Here is a 19,596-nt window from a genome sequence, read left to right as displayed (position 1 = left end):
GTCGTTTGTTGCAGCATGGGTAGCTAAGGGGCAGGACTTGCACAGAGGTCATAATGGGGGTCAGTCTTTCCCTTCCCCCCTTACTTAAGCAGCCATGGCTGGTGTTGGCTTGCAATGTATGATCAAAATATTCATAATAGATATCTCTGCTCTGATATACAGACCTTGAGAAAAAAAACTCACCCTAAAATACATACATTGGCTCTATCCTCTTGCTTATTTCCAAGTGGATGCTTTTCTGTACTTGAAGGTATGTAATTGCAAAGTATTTGAAAAGGCATGCTTAGAAAGAAACAGGATCCCTTGCAACACCATGTCACTGGCTTGTTTCCTCTTGATTTGGAAAGTACAAAATTTTCTTTTATAAAGATCTTTTCTGTGCTAACAAATGTGTGGCACCCACCGGTCTGCTCCCTTGTGTTCCAGTGCTGGGAAAGATTTCTTAGAAGAAAAAATGGTATAAATCATCCAAATGAGTGTTTTACAGAGCCTGCCTGGACAGATGAGTAGTTCTCTGAGCAGTGGGGTTGAACATGCTTACTTTCCTATAAATTTCTGTCCAGTTGACTGTGAATGTCAGCTGAAACTTTTTACTTGGTTGAGGATTTTGCTGGGATTCTCCCCTCTGTCTGGGATCACACATGCCAGCCTCACCTTCCACAAAGATCGTTATAGAATCGCCTCCCTGCCTTTGTGTAATGACTGTGGACCACAGAAAAAAAATCTGGGATAAGCACACAGCGGTAAGCATATCCACACAGATACCGTGGTCATTTCCCTAAGAAGCTAAACAAAGGGGATGGGCAGTGGGAACCACCCTGTGGGCTCTGTATCACTGATAGTGTCCTGAGAAACGGGGATCTTACACATGCAAGGCAGGCAGTAAGAGTACAGCAGCTTCTCTGTCTTGTTGAGCTTCCCTGCCTGTTTGCCAGTAGCACTATAGGGGATGCTCGATGACTTTCTTTTTTTGTGAGTCTGATGTGTCGCTCAGATTTATCCTTGTGGAGTTTAGCACAGTGGGCAGTTGGAGAGGCTACCTTACACGTAGTAAGGGTGGGGAGGGATTTGCCCTGTTTAACCACAAGTTCTCAGAAATAAGAGAAATATGATGATATTTCTAGTAACTAGTAGAGAAATACGGTAACAGCAAGCATAAAGGCTTGGGATTTTAATTGAACTAAGGCTGTTCAAAGGCCTGACTCCCACTCTGGTGATAGTTCACTCAGTGAAAATAGGGAGCAGTTGCATGTAGCACTCCCCAAGTGTGGGAAAAGCATAGTTCAGTCATGAATAATCAGCATGTGAAAAATAAGTTGATGCAGAGACACATACAGTAAATAAGCAGAAAAGCCACATGTGGGCTTATTAATGTTTTACCATGTCAGTGAGATTTGTATACTGCCCCTGGCTTTGCCGTTAACTTGGCATGTGGTTTGAGGAAGATCACCTTAACACTCTGTGCTCTGGCATACATGTTTGCAATAGAGATGATGGGTGTCCTCTGAAATCTCACTCCACTTGTATTGAAGTTTGTTTCTGATAAGCTTTGTAATACTTTTTTTATTTTTCTTTTTTATAAATACAGAAGGTGCTGGGAAAAGGGCTGTAATTTGTAGTTTTAAGCCATACCTTAAGCATTCTGGGTTTTATGAGATTCTCAATCTCAGCCTTAAACTCAGAATGAAGTACTAAGGGTTTAATGTTTAACATTTTAACTCGAGGTATAGATTAGTTGGAGCACCAAACAAGCTTTTTGGCTATAGGGGCAAACCTGAGAAAGGAGAAAAGTCAGAAGTGGAAGTGGAGTGGCATTTCCCAGAAACAGACTGACTTCCAGCACGATGGCCTGTGTCATGCTGTTAAGAAACAGCATCTCAGGGTCTGAAACAGAGCTTGAGTTAAGAGGGCCTTAGATGGCATTCACATCAACCATGGGATCTGCTTTCATGGGTGATACTCAGGTGTATGGCACTTCTAGAAGAGAGGTTTATGGGTGTGGTGATGTTACCCTGCTGTTTACTGACAGATTCACCTCCTTTTGTGCAAATAGACTTTAAAGGCAGGCCCATATCATCTTGTTAACAACTGCTCTAGCTGAGACCAAGTAACAGTGTCCCTTTCTATATCTTCAGTTGCTTAAAAGTTCTTATGAGAAATTCTACTTCTGAGACTAAAATTTCCCTACATGTACCAGGGGTTAGTTATTTGTGGCTGTTCTGAGAATAGAAGGTTTCAGCCACACTTCAGTAATGAGAGAAGAATGAAATGAGATTTTCTTTGTCCACAGAAATGTTGATTTCAAACATCCTTTCAGCTGAGTGGATGAAACTGGAAAATTGTGATGTGACAGTGGTGCTCCCGAATTCTCTGGGGGACTTTGGGCTTGACTTCACAGTGTCATTCAGCTTTTTGTGGCTGATACAAAGCCTATGAAGCAGACTTTTCCAGTCCATTTTTACTGAAGCACACGACTAAGGAAAGATTTACTACAGAAGCACCCGCAACTAATTTAGTGGAGTAGCCCAATGAAATACATTGCTGCAAATTGCTGCAGAGACCTGGTTGGTGGTGAGACTGGAAAAGAAGGTTTTTTTGCATGGCTGTCAAAATCAGCAGAAGGTTCCTCAGTCTCTTGTGCTCTTGCTGAACTGAAGCAGAGGCAGCACCTTCCTAAAGAGTCGTCCTGTGGTCTGAAATGGGAGATAATTTCTCAACAGCGAGGTGTTGTTTCTCCTTTCCCTTTTCCTTGACCCCCTGGAAATTCTTTGATCAAGGGAAGGTCATTAGTGGAGCAGAGTATTTTGCCAACTGCACTTTATGCTGGGATGACAGCTGAGCCCTCAGCAGTTTTCTGAAGCACCTCAGGGTACAAGTGGACAGTTAAAAAAGTTTGTCTAGTAAAAGTCTTATCCAAACTACTGAGAAGAGAGTGCAGAGAGAAGGTGATGTCTGAGAAGTATGAAGGTTGTTTTATGTTTTAATTCCATTCTTAAGCTCTTTCCAAGAAAAGACCTGACTGCCATTGCTTCTCTGACCTTTCTTCTAATCTCATTCCTTCCTCTCTGCTGGCTTATGTTTGAGTGGTGGAATATGACCCCTTTTGCATTACCCCTGTCTCATTTTGCAGTTCTTAGTTCCCTATATGTCTGTATCTTTCTTTACATAATTTTTGTCATGTTATTAAAAAAAAACAACACCCAACAACAGAAAATGTAACAAAGTTCTTTGATGATACCACATGGGCAGAGAAATATCTGGAGCATCACATCATTCAGTCTACACAATGCCTGGATATAAGCCATTCTTTGAGTTCGTTGCTTCCATGAGCTCTAAATACTTATTTTTGAAATGGGTTTGCAAATTGTTATGATTGATTAAAAGACTCCTGAAAGATGGGTATTCTTCTAAACATATGCTGAATGATGGTTGGTTTTAGCAAAACAAAACAGCAAAAAAAAAAAAGCAAACAATTTAATTGTTTAATTTTACATGAATTAACAGATGTATATGAAACTAAATGTTGTTTTATTCTTTAGGTCATGTGACTGGTTCTGAACAGTCAGTATGTATTCAAGACAACAGTAACCTTGGCAACAGCTCTGAACTCTTATCAACATTTCTAACATGAGAGATGTGACCATGGTTTTTTTTCAACAGCCAAGTTTATGATTTGGGGTGGTTTTTTTTTTTGTTCTTTAATGTACTCCCCTTGTGCTTCTGCTTGGACAAATACTGTGTCCAATGTAATTAAAATCAAATTCTATCAGTGTATATTTAAATTCCTTTCTGTCCTGTATAAATAGGCATTCTCGGCTTCAGGTCTTTACATTAGAATGTGAGACATCAGATTCTTAAGACCACTGGTTAACTGGAAATCAGGTAAGGGAGGAAACTGATTTTCATTGCCTTCTGATGTAGGCTTAGTGAATATATCTTAATAGAAATACACAGGTGGCTCTATGGGTCAAACCGAGATCTGAATGTGGGGAAGCCTATAGGCAATAGCTAATTTCGTGAGATACATGTGCTTATCTTGTCTTCCTTTGCTATGATGATAAACAATCAAATACCGTTGTACATTCTTGCTAGGTAAATACATATAAATAGGTCTTCCTTATGGATGAATAGGTTTGCCTTTGGAATTTGAGTATGGATGTGTAACGTTTCAGCCTTCTACTTGGAAATCTTTATTCTCTGAAGTACTTTAGACTCAGGATTAAGCCTGGGACTCACGCTACAAAACTAGTGGCCAACTCCAAGAGGCATACAGAGCCCTGTCAAACAGCTCTGAGGCAATCGTAGGTTTAAAACAGCTTTTATTTGCCATGCCTGAAGCTATGTTGTAAATATGGCAATGTAAAAAGCACAATACTTGATAAGGTAATTGGCTTAATATACTAATCTTGCTTTCTAAACAGTACCTGAGAGAACAGATTACTTGCTTCTCCAAAAACGAGCTTTAGAAAATAAAAGTAACACTGTCATGTTGTTTTGATGATGTAAGTGGGTGAGAGTAATACTATTCAGCCGTAGTGTTTCATTCTAAATACTGATTTAAAAAAAAAAGAAAAAATAATTGTGGGAGTGTGTTATTACACTAACATGCTCCAAGTGCAACTTTCATCAGAGAGCCCAACTGTGTAAAATGAGCTGGATCTTTGAATATTTTAATATTCACTTACCACATGGTGACTTCTCACACAAAGGCAATAATATTATGTGTATTATGGGGCATTTCTGTTGGTTTTATCACTACTTACTGTACACTTACTAGTTGCTATGTAGAGATTAATGACGCAAATCTGGATTTATTACTACTGTAGACCTGCGGGAAACAGTGAGTAGAATTAGTGTGTTTTCCATAATAACAAGTAATTTGCTTTTATTGGACCTGCATGGTGTGTTGATTTCTACAGTAAAAATGACTGCTTGTGAGCCATTAAAGTTGCTTGAGCTATCTTTCATCAGCTTGGCTGTAACATTTCAAGTTGTAGAATGCTTTCCTACTTGCTCACAAGGTTTTGGTCCCTGATTTAAGGGATCAAAATCTGTTTGGAAATCATTTACCCCAGAATGAAAGGCTTTTATTTAAAAATAGTGTTTCCTCACAGGTAGTGTTGCCACTATAGAGACCCCTGTTTTTCATGAGAGGATGGGATATGCAAGCTATGTGTGTCATGATGTGATTGTTCATAAGCCAACTCACTGGTGGACTGCATCCTAAAAAGCAAAACTGGTCCAAGAAATAAGTTTTTGTTGCAAAATTAGCTGCATTGCTTAGTGTTTGGTTTTTAGGGGCTTCGTCTACCTGTTGAGCCATGTGCTTTTATTGCACCAGTCTGTGCCATGTCCACACAACCATTAAAAAACCTTTGAGATTTTTAGAGGCCTTGAAAGGTTTATAAGTCAGTAAAAATCTGTTTCTTCCTGGGTTTTGTGTAATTTGTTATCCACTTGTTTGTAACCACTTTTAAGAAGGGCTGATGAATACAAGTCTTATCCAGTACCCCTTACTGACCAGTTTTTAAGTTCAAAGTTGAAAGTTCTTCCTCGATTTGGTTGCCTTTCAGTAGAAATGAACTTCTGTATTTACAACATTAGCAAGTATGTGATATCTATTGTCTGTAATGCTCCAGTGCTAATGAATGAAGAAAAAGACCATAGAGATTCTTGAGCCATAGATCCAAACCCACAAAAGACTTCTAAGAAGTAAAATCTAAGGAACTGGGGGGGTACAGTTACTTTCTTTAATGTCCATTCCTGTGCTTTGGGAGGTGTGCTACCATAACTTTCACTGGCTCCATAATCTAAGCATCTCCTTCTGTTGGTCTGATAAAGACAGTCTTGCAGTAACCCATCTCTGAAAAAACACAAATGGATGGGGTGTTGGGGCCAGGTCCTTGTCTGAGAGGAAATGGCACAGTTCTGTCGTAAACAGATGATGTAAACTCAAGGCTATTGCACCTGGGCATGCAGAGAGATGGATTGGGGTGAATCCCAGGCAGTTTCTGTGAGAGTAGGTAGGGAGAAGACTAGGGGAAGGATTCTGAATCCTGTGAAGTTTTAAGAAATATTTCCTCTTGATACACGCACTCTGTTGACTCAGGCTAAGCTGGAGACAGCTGGTGTTCTTCCAGACAGTGGGGAAGCTGGGCGTCAGCACTGTCTGCTTCAGATAAGATTAATAATGTATAGCTTCATGGGGAAATGGAGCTTAATCTGTTGGGATGCTGTGGCAAGCACTGCTTGTGAGGAGGAGCAGCTGCCTGTTTTGGGCCTCCTGAGAGGAGTGAGATGAACCATCTGAAACAGCCAGATTAACTCCGGTTAGTTCTGGAGGCAAGTTGCTCACTTCTTGTAGTTGACTGTATGGAATGCAGCAGCAAATCTATGGACTTTTGATCATGTCCAAGTCATAGCTCTGTATGCTTCAAAACTGTCTTTGAAAAATGGCTCCATAATTAACACAGGAATACAGCTGTGGGAATGTTGTTTCCTCCATGTATAGCAGAGTGCAAGGATACTGTGAGTTTCCTGAAGTACATGCTAACAGAAGTCTTGACCAGTGAACCTAAACAGAAGCTGTTTTTTTGAATGAAAATCCTCTGCAGTCACTTCTGCTTTCCATTTTGAATTTGGAGGTTCATCTCTTGAATATTTTCTGTGTTGAACACAGGTTGGGACTTTTGACTACCTGTCTTGCACCTTGTATTTACTGTCCTACTGAGGCTGGTCTGTGCAGTGAACACATGATCTTTATCTTCCTCAAATGGTGGAGACAGAAATTATTCTAACATCAAAAAAAAAATCTGCCGCTCTTAAGTGATGTTAGAATAGGCCAAAAACTGCCCAAGCCTATCCAAACATTGCTTTGAGATGTGGTACCCCCTTGGCCTCCCAGTGCCCTATATCGTTGTCTGTATTTTACTTGCTCTTAAAAGCTGCTGGAATGGCTGAATGGATTTTTCCAGTGACCCGGTAGGAGGCACCTGCTGCATGTGTAGGCAGCTTGAAGACTCTTGTGCATGCAGTTTCCCCCTCATCCCTGCAAGGCTTGCTTGGAAGGCATGCTTGTGATTCAGTTATTTCAAATGCACAGTGTCCACTCCCAAGACATGCACAAGCAATTTAAGGAGAAGGAGGTGTACAGAATCTCTAGTTAAAAAAAATCAAACAAACCCAGTAAAACCAATGCTTGTGTTAAAGCAGCATTTTCTTTATCACTTTCCTCCTTGGGGCAGTTCTCATAATAATTATAGTTTGGAGTCATGAGCATCTTTTTTACTATTACACATGTTCATAAAGCACTGGTGCTGTGTACTGGTAGTACTGTACTGGTGCAGTGGTACTCTTACTGGTGTGAGGGTGTGGTCTCCCTCCCCGTTTTCAGAAATAATGCTTTCTCCCTCCTTGCATTCAGTGACTTCAGGGCTAATAGCTAGAGGTAGGTGACTTTTAACACAGCCATGAGTTTACCCACAACATGTTTTCTGAGGGCAAGCCTCCTGCCAAGGTACTTTTTCTGAGGCTCTAACCTTAAAAGGAGCTCAGAAAACCTGACTTCTGTCAAGATCACCTAGGCCAGAGGGCGGCATGCATCAGCTTCCCACCTTCCTTTAATGTAACTTCACTTTCTTAATGACCTGTAGAAAAATCCTGGGACATTAGTTGCTCTTGATACTACCAAGGAGCTCAGGAGCCAGAGTATAATTCAGAGCCGTGAAGTGATACGGCTTTGTAGGCTCAAACTCTTTTGGGCTCAAGGGAGAGATCCTGGCTAGGATCTGCCCAAGCTTGCGGTTTTGAATCTGCTTTTAGGGTCAGCCCCAGGTAAAGTCTACTGCATTATTTACCTTTACTCGTCATTGGATGCAGTTGAAAGACAAGGTATGAGTGAAGAGTAGAAGATGAGGAGGGGAGTTCTAAATCACTGGAGGCTGCAGCATGTGAGTGCCGGTGCTTTCACATGCTCCTGGTGGGGAGTTCCCAATCCTGGTACTTAACTTGGGGCAGGGAGAGCAATAGCAGCTGTTCTTTTCCTTCTGTTTCGAACATAGTGTAAGTGACAGTGTACCCAGCAGGCTTTAAATACATCACTTGAGCTCTTCTGAACCCTGAACTAAGTACTCGGTTGCTCAGTGTGAGGAAAAAAAAAGAATTAAAAAATGCTTCAGGCTTGCAAATCTGTGCAGAAACTGCATCTCCAAATCATAAAGTCAGATTTTTGTGCCTTGGTCTGTGGCAATAATTTGATACTTTTTCCTCTTTGAGATTTGCAGTCCAAACTCTCTAAGCTTTGTTTCACAAAGAATTACTGCTAGGCATGGATGACTGATTTCCAACCTGGAACAATTTTACGTGCTCCTGAGAATGACATGGCCTTTACCCAGTTCTCTAATTATTCAGCGTAGGAAATTATTCCTGCAATATTTGCGGTAATGACAACTGTAAAATAGAGTATCTGTAGCGCTGTTAGGTTAGCAGAAACTGAAAGAAAATAGTGATTGTTGAACTAGATGCCTTGTCACAGATGTGAGCTGAGGTCTGTACCTGTCCCGTTGTCAAAGGAAATCCATTATCATTCTTTTAAATCATGTTTGCTTCAATACTTCAACACAGAGGTGAGCTACCCTTTTTTATCCTACACAGAACTGATCTAATTGGTACTTTATTTTGGGTTGGGTTTTGGCAGCTTTATGGATACACTGGGGTAAAGGACCATGTGAAGTTACTCTTTCTTGTCCCTAGGGAAAAAGTCATGGTGTCTGACTTCTCAAAAGGTTTAGATAACAACAGAGGACACCTGGCAGAGGTGGCTGCATTTGGGCTAGTGGTGTAGCCATGAGGGGCTCAGTACCCCTTAGCAGGGGTAGGTGCTGCTAGGAGCAAGTATGTTTCTACAACTGAGAGACAGTGCCTTGAGACAGCAGGAGTCTACCATCTCCCATGCAGGGACCAAGTGACAGCTCCGTGACCTCATGGATATGGAGCAGGTAGTACAGCAGCTTACCCGGTTTGTAGAAAATGAAGCATTTTTGACATGATCAACATGGAGAAGTGTACTGGCTCAGAGCTAGGCTAGAGCTCCATGTCTGTTGCCCTCATACACTTTCCTGCCACCACTGCTACTAGCTTCAGCTGTGTGCTCTGCCCTTCTCTTGGGTCTTTAGCCCTCTCTGGTTTATGGCTGCCTTCCCCTCATCCTTTTATAATGTATGGATCTTTTCCTAATTTTACATCCCTCTTTGAGGAAGATTCAGTCATTTACTACTGCGGCTGGATAGCAGCAGCATACATACAACCAAGTCTGCAGGTCACATTTACTTGATGTTGGAGACTGTAGCATCTCAATAGGAAGTGGGAGGATGCTGGGCAGTTTAACATTCTCATCTCCATACAGTAGCAAAAGACTGGTGAATTCAGGATGCGGAGAAGAATGCAAAGGAAAATGTACATGCTTTGTGAATTTAAAGCTAGAAATTACACCATATCTGATGAGTCTAATTATGTATGAGCTCAAAACTTACTCATTTTGGGATGTGGTTTTTCATTTGCTATTTATTTGTATGCATATTGTCAGTCCTTGCTTAAGTCAGATTATACAGTTAATGCAGACACTGCGCCGTGTATCAAACCCTGAACATTCTGCTTTTCTCTTGTAATTGACAACTTATGTGTTTATCCTGTAGGGGATGTTAGCTAATATTATGGGTCTTTACTGAGCTTTTTTAACTGAATGCTACTGTGGCTTGTCTTCATTATAATAGAGACCTATTTTAAATTAAAACGGTTTATCAATCTGAAAAAACTTTTATAATTAGAAAATTTGTTTTCTGAGTCTATTTTTGGCATTCTGCAGCCACATCATTTTAGTGATTTGTAATTGAAATGCTCATTGAAAGCCTCCATAATAAAAATAAAATCAAATTACCTTTGAGCTGTAAAAGAGCAGTTGAAGAATTTATTAGAACAATGTTAAAATATGCCCTAAAACAAGTCATGTTAGTCTGCAGGTTGAAGCGGGATACCTGGGAATTCAGAGTGCTGTACTACTCCGATTAATTAAAATGTAGTCAGCTGAAACCTCTACTATAATCAAAATCGCTCCCCAGAGTTTTGCTTTCATTAGAGTCCTGGTGCAGCCTTCCTGTCCCAGCCATTGCTGAACTAATTACTAAGTTCAGTTTAAAAAAAAAAACAAACAAAAGGATAAAATTATCATGACGGCACATAGGATTTACTTTTTTTATTGCTATACTGGGCTCTGTTTGATACTACTAATTGTATTTGGCCATTCTTTCTGCTGCCAAAGACAAACAGTAAGAGACAAAGTATCTCTGATTTGAGGGCTGTGCTGTTTTCCATATAGTAAGACTTGGATTGTCTTACAGTTGCTGTTTTCTGTAACTTTGGCTGAGATGCTGATTCCCCCTCCCCAGATGTGCTGCCTGTCTCATTCCTGTTGTGCTGCGGGTTGTGTTCTGCTACAGCAGGGTTTCCTTATCAGCAGTTCTGCAGTAAATCAAGTGGGAGGAGACTACATTTCCCAGCAGGGTCTTGGTTGAAGAATTCACAATGTGTGAATTTGTACAGGATACCAAAGGACATCTGTCTAATGAGGCTGTCTCCAGAGTTGAGACTTCAGGGCCTAGATAAAGCACTGCTTCTGTCTCTGCCATAACATATATATTCTGACCCTAGCATTACATAGTCTGTCATCAGTTTGTCCTTGAGCTGGATACAGTAGTAGCCCTTTAGATAGGGCTAAGCCTTATCACTCACTTGTTTCACGTCAGGACACTCTCCCAGAAGCTGCTGAATAGCAAAAACATGACAAAGAATCCTTTGACTGTGGCTGTTAATACTGAGACTGGAGAACTGTAGCTGCAAATTAAAAGGCATCCCACTGAGCTGTGTGTCTCTGACAGAGTAAGCTCCAAGTTTGTTTTTCATCTTAAATGATCTGAATGTATGTGGTTTGGATTATTGAAAATATTTTTAAAAACACTGATGCTTTTTCAAGGGTTAGAGAAAAGGGCTTCATGTCCTTTCTGTCTGAATATAATAAACAACTATCGTTTTATTTTACTATAGCACTTTCTTCAAGAATCCCATAGCACTTTACATATGTTGTTTAGGCTCCAGAACACCCCATTAAGGGAGTGGATATTTCTCCATATTGTTCAAAGGAAAGGACAGGAGAAAAGAAGGTAGCCATGCCTTTTCCAGTGGTCACTCTGTATCTTTCATTGCTTGATGAAACCTGACATTTTTTCCTTTTTCACTGGTTAGGAGCAAATCTGATGGGGAACTGCCTTGCACATTTGTTATAGGGCAGAATAAGGGTCTAAGATGGAGGAAGATCTGTGCTCTGAAAGAGATTTTTGAGATTCTTTGCCCACATAAGAGGACAGTCTCTGGGAAGACTCAAGAAACCTATAATTAGACTACATGTTGTCCACCTCAGACAGCTGGAGGTCAGATGGAAGTTGGTGCGAGGGGGAGTGAATGCTCTGTTTTTCTCCCTTCAAGAGTCTCAAGTTTCCTGTTGCAAAAGAGTTGAGAGGTCATATGTTTCAGTCTCTTGATGTGTACTTATCTATATTGAGAAACTCCACCACAACCTGAGCTGTCTCGCCTTCTAAGTGGGCCAGTGCTGGCTGGTGGGCGAGCGAGCACACATGCAGCCCATTGGCTTGACTGTGTGAGACAACACACAGCAACAGCGTGTGCTCGAGCACACAAGACCCAGTGCATCATCTCAACCCTTCTTTTTTTAATTCTATACTGACAGGCTTGTCCTCTACTACCCCACTTTCTTCCCAAGTGGGATTTCCTTGTCTTCCCACTCTTTTAGGCAAGTGTTGTGTAAGTGGACTTATGACAGTATGCATCAAGTTGTACTGGATGACAACTCTAATGATTATGTTAGCAGAATAAAACATAGTAACAGGAAGAAAGGCTGCTACTCGTATTCTGTTTAAATTGAGTGTTTTTAAAGACAGACAAGACTTGATGGAAAATGCCTATTTTTCCACTATATTTTGCATATGGCTTTTAAATTGCCTCTTTAAGGAGAGTATCTAAAACATTTGCCACTCATTTGGGGATTATTTTACCTTCTTTTCATCCTTCGCTCTCGTACTCTTCTGCAGTATTATTAGTGGTTATGAAAATGGCATGGGTACTGTGCTAAATACAACCCTGCTGTAAATACTAATTTTTTTAAATGTTTTTTCCATGCTAGAGGTTGAACAGTGTTCTCCAGGGATATCTGAGAAACAAATGGGTGTACTAAAAAACTGGTTATGAGTGAAAAATGGAGAAGTTCACCTCCAAGGATTTATTTTATCAGGACTGTGTTTAGTCCAAGTTTCATTTAATGTAAAATTGTAATTTGCAGTTTTGCAGCTGTGCATATGCACTTTCACTTACTGATGCTGGAGACAAAAGAATTCAGGTAGGATTACTTTCAGTGGTGTTTTAGCCCCAGTAGTGGTCACTGTGAATTTGCTGCAACTGAGAGAATTTAGGCTTATGTAATGGAAGGTGAGAAATTTCTGTTAGTTTTGTATAATCCCACTTTTAGCTATTTCTCCCTGCATGACTATGTCATGTTGTGTAGGTAGGATTTTCATTGGGAATTGTTTTAGAGTTAACCACCTTCATCTTCAAATGAAACGTACTGGTACAATCTAGCCTTACACATATAATCCTTTTCCTTGACACGTCGCAGAGCAGCAGAAAGCCATGAACAAACTATTCATAGAGAAACTGCTTCAGCAAAGCACAGCCATTGCTGTACTGCTGCTTTCCCAGGCTCCTGGCTCCTGCTAAGCTCCCATGAGAGAGCAAAGGTCTTTCTGTGAGCATGCTGTGTACCTCTATTACTGCCATAAGAAACTTGTGCCCTAGTGGAGCACTTTGTTTTCAGCTTACTTCCGTAGCTGTCACTAAACTTGGAGTTGGAAACAGCTCTATGAAAATGAGAAAATAATCCTTGCAGGTGGCCAGATGCAGGTCCTCAATTTTTAAATAGTTTTGAACACATAGATAAACTGTTGCTGCTCTGGGTATATTCATGCTGTCTCATACCCCTGCACACTATTTTATAACATTCCAAGTAAACTACTTTGTTGTTCAATTTCATTCTCATCATCATTTTTAGGCAAAGCCATAGTTGCTTTCTGTTTTATATGATCAAATTCCAAGTCCATATTAAATAAATGCATTCTTCAAAGGAGGTGTTTCATTTTAGTCTAAAATACTATGTTTTGCTGTTAATGGATGGAGTGGGTCCCCACCCTTTGCAACTTTGTAATTTGTCTGTATGCAACTGTGTACATTTTTACGTGCATTTGTATGACTTCAAGAGAGATACAGATATGACCACAGGAAAGCCGGCTGCATCTGCTGTGTCCCCTGTTGCCCTGGTGGTCAATGTCTGCTGTCATGTGTGGCCACTCCTTCTGCCTCCCTTTCCCCTGCAGGTTCCTGTTTTTATATGGAGGCTCTACACAGCAGATCTTACCCTGCATGAATGGGTTGTGTATCAATCCTGAATAATCACTGAAGTAAGGGCTGAGACCCATCAGACTGTACTGGGTGGAACCACAAAGATGTCTGGGCGAGAAGTAAGGCACTGAGTGTAGCGGGCAGTGTTCTGCCTGCAGTTTTCAGCAGTCTGGAGTTGGCAATTGCAGGTGCAAAGCAGTGTGGTACTGCAGGCCTGTAGATTGTCTAGATCTTCAAATGGATTTTTTTTCTGTGCCTTATTCTGCTTAGATGTGAGCATGAAGCCTTATTGTGCTTTGGGGTAGACAAGAGTGAATTTGCCAGCATTAAAAGAAATTTTTTCTACCACAAAATTTGAAAACCAGTCTTTGGAGATCTTTGCATTAATTCTAACACTTTTACATTAGTCCTGATCAGCCTGAAAGAAGATGCAGACTGCTGAGTCTATTTTTCACCTCAAAGCAGACTTTTTTTCTGCAACAAGATTTCACTATACCTCTGGTGCACAGAGAGAAAAATGCAGCAGGGGACCCTATGGAAAAGTTCTGTTGTTGAGTGGTTGGGGTTTCTTTTCCTCCTATTTTTGGGAGATGAATTTGTGAAAGCAGGTCAGACAAAGCTTAGGGCTATGTGGTTTGTTGCGAGTATGAACTTTGATTTTCTTCCCCTTCCCTTTTACTGGTAGGTGTTGGGAAAACATTCTTTAGCAGAATGACTACAATAATTTAATTGTCTGCTTAACTATAGCTCTATGATTTTCTGTGCCTGTAAGTATCTGTCTTTCCTATACAGCATGTATTATCATGTCATCCTCTGTCCCTTCCTGGGAAGTATATTCAGGAGTTGTGGCTATAGTCACAAAAGGTTTTGAAAGATAATTTTTATGCATGTTTTGAGGTAAGACTGCTTCTGCATCTGTAGCAACTTGTTTTCATACCAGATATTGTGTTCCCTCCTCATACAGGCATACACACAGAGAACTATACCCAAGTACTCTGACTCTCTAGATGCCACCTTTACTCTTATACTCTTCCATCCCCTTTTGGATGTCCCTGCCTGGATGTTGTCTGCAGCAACAGCTATGTGATGATGGTGGTGGGTGGAGTTGAGTCCTGGGTCCTGTGGGCTGGCTACAGAGCCATGTGCCAATGATGCTGACAGGGCCTCTTGCTAAAGGTATGAGTTGACTCCCCTTAAAACCCCAGCTTGTTCAGGTTTGCAGGGCAGCAGGAAACTCCTACTATCATTTACTGTTTGGTTGCGCCAGGAGAAAGCCCCAAGCAAGAACATAAATACAGCAAGTGATAGTAGGCAATATGACTGTTGGTGGGACTTGGTCATCCCCCCTGGTGCTCTTTTGGATTTAGCCCTCTGGCTCTGGCACTGCTTAGGCCTGTCAGCAAAAGGTGACTGCCAAAGCCAGGAGTTTGTGAATGTCCCCTTGGAGCTTTGCCTGGCCAGCTGGCAGCATGTATCATCAGCCAAGCCTCCTCTTCCTCCTCCTCCACAACCTTGGGCATGTCAGACATGCCTTCCCACACCCAGTGAGGAAAGTGGATTTCAGCCCCATCTGAGCCCCCATAATAGAAACAAAGGGTTTCAGTCTTTCTTTCTGGCACTACAGGAGGAAATAAAAATCTTTTCCTGCTTTTTACTTTCTTTTTTATTTTTTTTTTCCTTCCGTGGTGGTCCCCACTAGGATGGCCACATTGTGCCCATTGGAAGTCACACCTTAGCAAGATGAAGCCAGCTCATTGTGGTGCTGGAATTTTTTAACGGAGAGGGGAGAATAGGAAGAGGAGAATCCTACGAAGCAGGATCCGCCCAGCCAGAGAAAGGTTAGAAGTAGATTGAGGTTTGTCTGCATTGGACAGTGAGGGCTGTTCACTCACATGTGCTTCCTTCTAGCTTCTTCCAGTAATGCCACACTCCTGTTTATCATTGAAGTGATGCTGCCATTTTCCATTCCTGTCATCCTCTCATCCATATGCCAATAAACCTCCCACCAGTTTGAGTGACAGAGATCTTCTAGGCTCAGCTCCTGTGGGGAAGGTGTGATAATGCTCCCTTCAAAACAAGCCAGTCCCTGGCTACCTCTGGGATGCAGCCCCTCTGCCAGAGTAGTATTTTGAATGCTATGTTAGTAAGCTACAGCCACATCTGTACTGCTTTGTTTTAATCCACACCCTACAACCCTGATGTCTTTAACACTGATGAAGAAATAACATTTTCTCGCACACAAACAGAGAATAGGTGCCAAAGTGTCACAGGGACTAAGTTGATTTATTAAGCAGTAACTTTAGGTAAAATGTGAACATTTAAAAACTTAGAAGATGCATGTGTCCTCTTTTCTATCAGTGTATAACAACTGTTTATATAAGGTTGCTGCCAATCTGAGGCCACACTAGTTGCTTTTATACTGTGAAGCCTTTTACTTGCTGATGGACTTGGTGAATGCATTTGCAGTACTTCAGTGATCCTCCCATAACAGCCTCTTCTTTGAGTTCTTGAAATATAAACCTCCTGGATTAATCTGAATTATCACATGCCACACAGCCTGAGTTGACTCCGTATCATGCTACCCAAATTTTAGAATTGTAGAATGGTTTGGGTTGGAAGGGACCTTAAAGCTCACCCAGTCCCAACCCCCTGCCATGGGCAGGGACACCTTCCCCTAGACCAGGTTGCTCAAAGCCCTGTCCAACCTGGCCTTGAACACTGCCAAGGATGGGGCAGCCACAGCTTCTCTGAGCAACTTGTTCCAGTGTCTCACCACCCTCAGAGTGAAGAATTTCTTTCTAATATCTAATGTAAATCTCATCTCTTTCAATTTAAAGCCATTCTCCCTTGTTCTGTCACTACTAGCTCTTACAAAAAGTCCCTGTCCAAACTTCTTGTAAGGCCCCCTTCAGGTACTGGAAAGCTGATTTAAGGTCATAGAATCATAGAATAGTTAGAGTTAGGGTTGGAAAGGACCTTAAGGTCATTTAGTTCCAAACCCCCCTGCCATGGGCAGGGACACCTCACACTAAACCATGTCACCCAAGGCTTGAGCACTGACAGGGATGGAGCATTCACAGCTTCCTTGGGCAGCCCATTCCAGTGCCTCACCACCCTCACAGTAAAGAGCTTCTTCCTTATATCCAATCTAAACTTCCCCTGTTTGAGTCTGAATCCATAAGGCTTTCTCTGGAGCCTTCGCTTTTCCAGGCTGAACAAGCCCAGCTCTCCCAGCTTGTGTTCAGGAGAGATGCTCCAGCCCCCCGATCATTTGTTAAAGAGTTTTAGGACTGAAGGTATTTTGTGTGAAATGGATGGTGTTTATTACATCCTCCAAATAAATTTAACAGTCAAGACTTCAAGCATAAATTACTAAGCAAGAATCAGAAGCAGAGGATGACCAGAAGATCTTACACAGAGTTGAGAGTAATCAAAATCAGAAGTTTCTTCAGTAGGTAAGACTTGCTACCTTGTAATCTTTTACTTTTTATGCCTGATGCATGATATTGTTTAACCAGACGTATATTAAGAAAAATGACCTGAAACAAGTGCAGAAATTCACTCAGTTGTCCTGGCTTAGATGAACCAGTGACTTAGTGACCTTTCTTGCCCTTTGCCTACTGTTAACCCAGAACACATCTGCCTTTCGTCAGATGTTTTTGCTAAGACCTTTATGTATTTTTTATGTTTTGAAGAACTTCCTGATGTTGTCGGTGTTGTGACTTTCTGGTCAAGTGGACCTTTCTTCACTGTTTCTTCAGGTTACCATTCTTGTGTGTTTGCTATGGTCATGTTGCATTAGAAAGTGTGTGTGTGTGTATGTGTGCCAGTGCTAAATCCGTGGCTCCAGTGTTGTCTTTATGTGATAACGATCTCATGTCAGAGTCCACTCCACAGTATCATGATATCCATGTGACCTGAAGTGTGTTAGGATCTCCTTATGGCATGCAATGCTGTATTCTGTCCAGGTTCCCCTCCCCCCCCCCCCGCCTTAGGAATCACAAGAGTTTAAAATGGTGCTGAGGAAAGCCATATGTTTTTAAAAGTAGAAGCAATGCAGGCCCACTGTAAAGCATGCAACGGAAAAAGGAGACCATATTCAATATGATCTTTAATCCTGAATGTACTCTGGTTGAAGCTGAGCAACTTCTTTGAAACCTTTAAGGGATTTGAGCATGTGTTCATCAAGTAATTAATTCATTTTTTTAAATAGATGTGCTATTTGCAGCAATCCCTGTATTGCAAACGTGAAGCCATACTTTCTTATATCATGCAAAATGTGGATAAAACATCACTCAGCACATCTTAGTGCATGCCTATATATGTCATCATCATGCATATCATCACACATCTGTTTTTCTCCTACTTTCAGGATGATACAGTCTCTTGCTATGATTGTGTGCTTTTTACATTAATTTGAACAAGTAAAATCAGATAATGTATATTCTACTGCACATGCTTATATTTTCCAATTTTCTTTAGATAGCAATAATGAAAATTGATGTTTTGAAATTGAGAATGTCATTAGCCAAAAAAAACACACTTAATGCTGACATGCAGAACTGGTCTAGCAGAAAAGCATATCTGATCAAAGCCATCATCAATTGCTCTCTAATTATGATGACAACAGAAGAATGAAACAAGCTTACCTTAGCTCAGGAAACTCTTTTTTGCTATATCCCAGGCAGCTTCCTTTCCTTATTCACTTGAAAAGGGAAAATCCACTTGAATACACAAAAATAAATGTTAGAAGATTGAGGGATTTAAGGAGTCCTCATCCGAGCTGCTGAGCCACTTGGTTTTAGCAAATTGCAAAAACCTTGATCCAGTAGTAGCTTAGGGCGACTTTCCTCTCCTCATGTATTCAGTAGGCTGAGAATCTGCAAGAATAGACCTGAGAGATGGTGCTGCAAGCGAGAGACAGCAGGGGGACCTTGGCATGGAGTTGGACCAAGCTCTAAATATAGCCCAACCCACTTTCCATGCAATTCTCTTCATACTCTGAAGGCAGATGACCTTGTCAGAAAACTGACCTCCCAGCATGTCACTCTCTACAAAGAGAGGATCTAAGGGAGCAGGACTGCAACATAAAAAGAAAAGCAATCAACCATCTGCTGGCAGCAAATTAATGTAGGTATGAGCTCTATTTTTATGGCAGTTGCAACTGATCGAGACATAATGTGCTTTATTTGATCATTTAGAAAAATGAGCCACATGCAAATTCACAAAAGACCTGTATAGATGAGAGATTGCACTGTAATTGCTAGTCTTAACTAAAGAGCACCGACGTAGATGAAATGCCTGTCAACTTTCCCCATCTCAAAAACCTTAATGCAGCAGTGTGTAGTATTTTCATAAAAGCTTTTGTCTGTAAGTAATTATCCTTTCACTTGCTTTTATAGTCCTTTTGGAAAAGTTAGTTAAATCCACAAATGTATATTCTGGTACTGTATAAATTTGAGATTCTGGAGTAGCTTAAAAGGGCAGTGGAACTTGCAATATCAGAGACCAAACTGAGGAGAAATGTGTAGTGCGTGCAGAGGAGGAAGCAAGAGAATAAAAGGTGTAGAAACATAACCCTTATGCCTGCTTTTCAACAGATGTTTTATAATCCATGGAATTTGCCACTCTTGACTCTGTGTGGCAATATGTCAGGGTATTTTGTTCTTAACCTGAAAGAGAGTTTAACTTGCTATGGGTCAACCTGATACTCTATCAAATGGGGCCTGATACTGCTATGTCATATAAAGGCTTCTAAATAGAAAAAGCTGCAGAAATCTGAGCAACTCAGAATGTCTTCTCTCACATTCTCTGTTAAGACATTTAGGAGAGTTAGGGTAAAAGATTTGTCTTCAGTATTGTACTTCAACAGGATATATTTTTTTGTTGGTGACATTTATCTAAATGTGTGCTATGTTATATGCATCCATGCAGTTTTCAATATTCAAAGAAAACCTGGGGAAACATCAGGACTGTGATAACTTTATACTATAGATCTGTATGCCTGCAAAATACGAACCGGAGAGGCGTGAATTATATCAGTGGTCACTAAAGTAGTCATGTGTTTCTGTGAACAGT

The 19,596-nt window shown here is 41.0% G+C and overlaps 2 protein-coding genes across 7 annotated transcripts in view; one reads left to right on the top strand and one right to left on the bottom strand.

Moving 5' to 3' along the window:
• The window catches only part of FILIP1L (filamin A interacting protein 1 like), a 207,602-nt gene extending 189,173 nt beyond the window's left edge, over nucleotides 1-18,429 (bottom strand). Inside the window, exon 1 of one of the 2 annotated variants that reach the window (XM_061453884.1) lies at nucleotides 18,168-18,429. The gene's annotated coding sequence lies outside the window, so the exon portion shown is untranslated. The remainder of the gene's footprint in view (nucleotides 1-18,167) is intronic. The other variant, XM_061453886.1, reaches the window with a different exon arrangement.
• CMSS1 (cms1 ribosomal small subunit homolog) overlaps nucleotides 1-19,596 on the top strand; it is a 250,502-nt gene that overhangs the window by 191,692 nt on the left and 39,214 nt on the right. The window contains exon 1 of one of the 5 annotated variants that reach the window (XM_061453893.1): nucleotides 2,934-2,967. The exons of the other annotated variants lie outside the window; for them this stretch is intronic. Within the exon in view, the coding sequence (XP_061309877.1) occupies nucleotides 2,949-2,967 (19 nt within the window). The 5' untranslated portion in view covers nucleotides 2,934-2,948. Of the gene's footprint in view, nucleotides 1-2,933; nucleotides 2,968-19,596 lie in introns of those variants that run through there. 5 annotated transcript variants of the gene reach the window in all.

The sequence above is a fragment of the Pezoporus flaviventris genome, unplaced genomic scaffold, assembly GCF_033815535.1.
Source record: "Pezoporus flaviventris isolate CSIRO_AGI_PZ_B2104156 unplaced genomic scaffold, CSIRO_AGI_Pfla_v1 ptg000015l, whole genome shotgun sequence".
NCBI lineage: Eukaryota > Metazoa > Chordata > Aves > Psittaciformes > Psittacidae > Pezoporus > Pezoporus flaviventris.
This window is presented reverse-complemented; position numbering and strand designations above follow the sequence as displayed.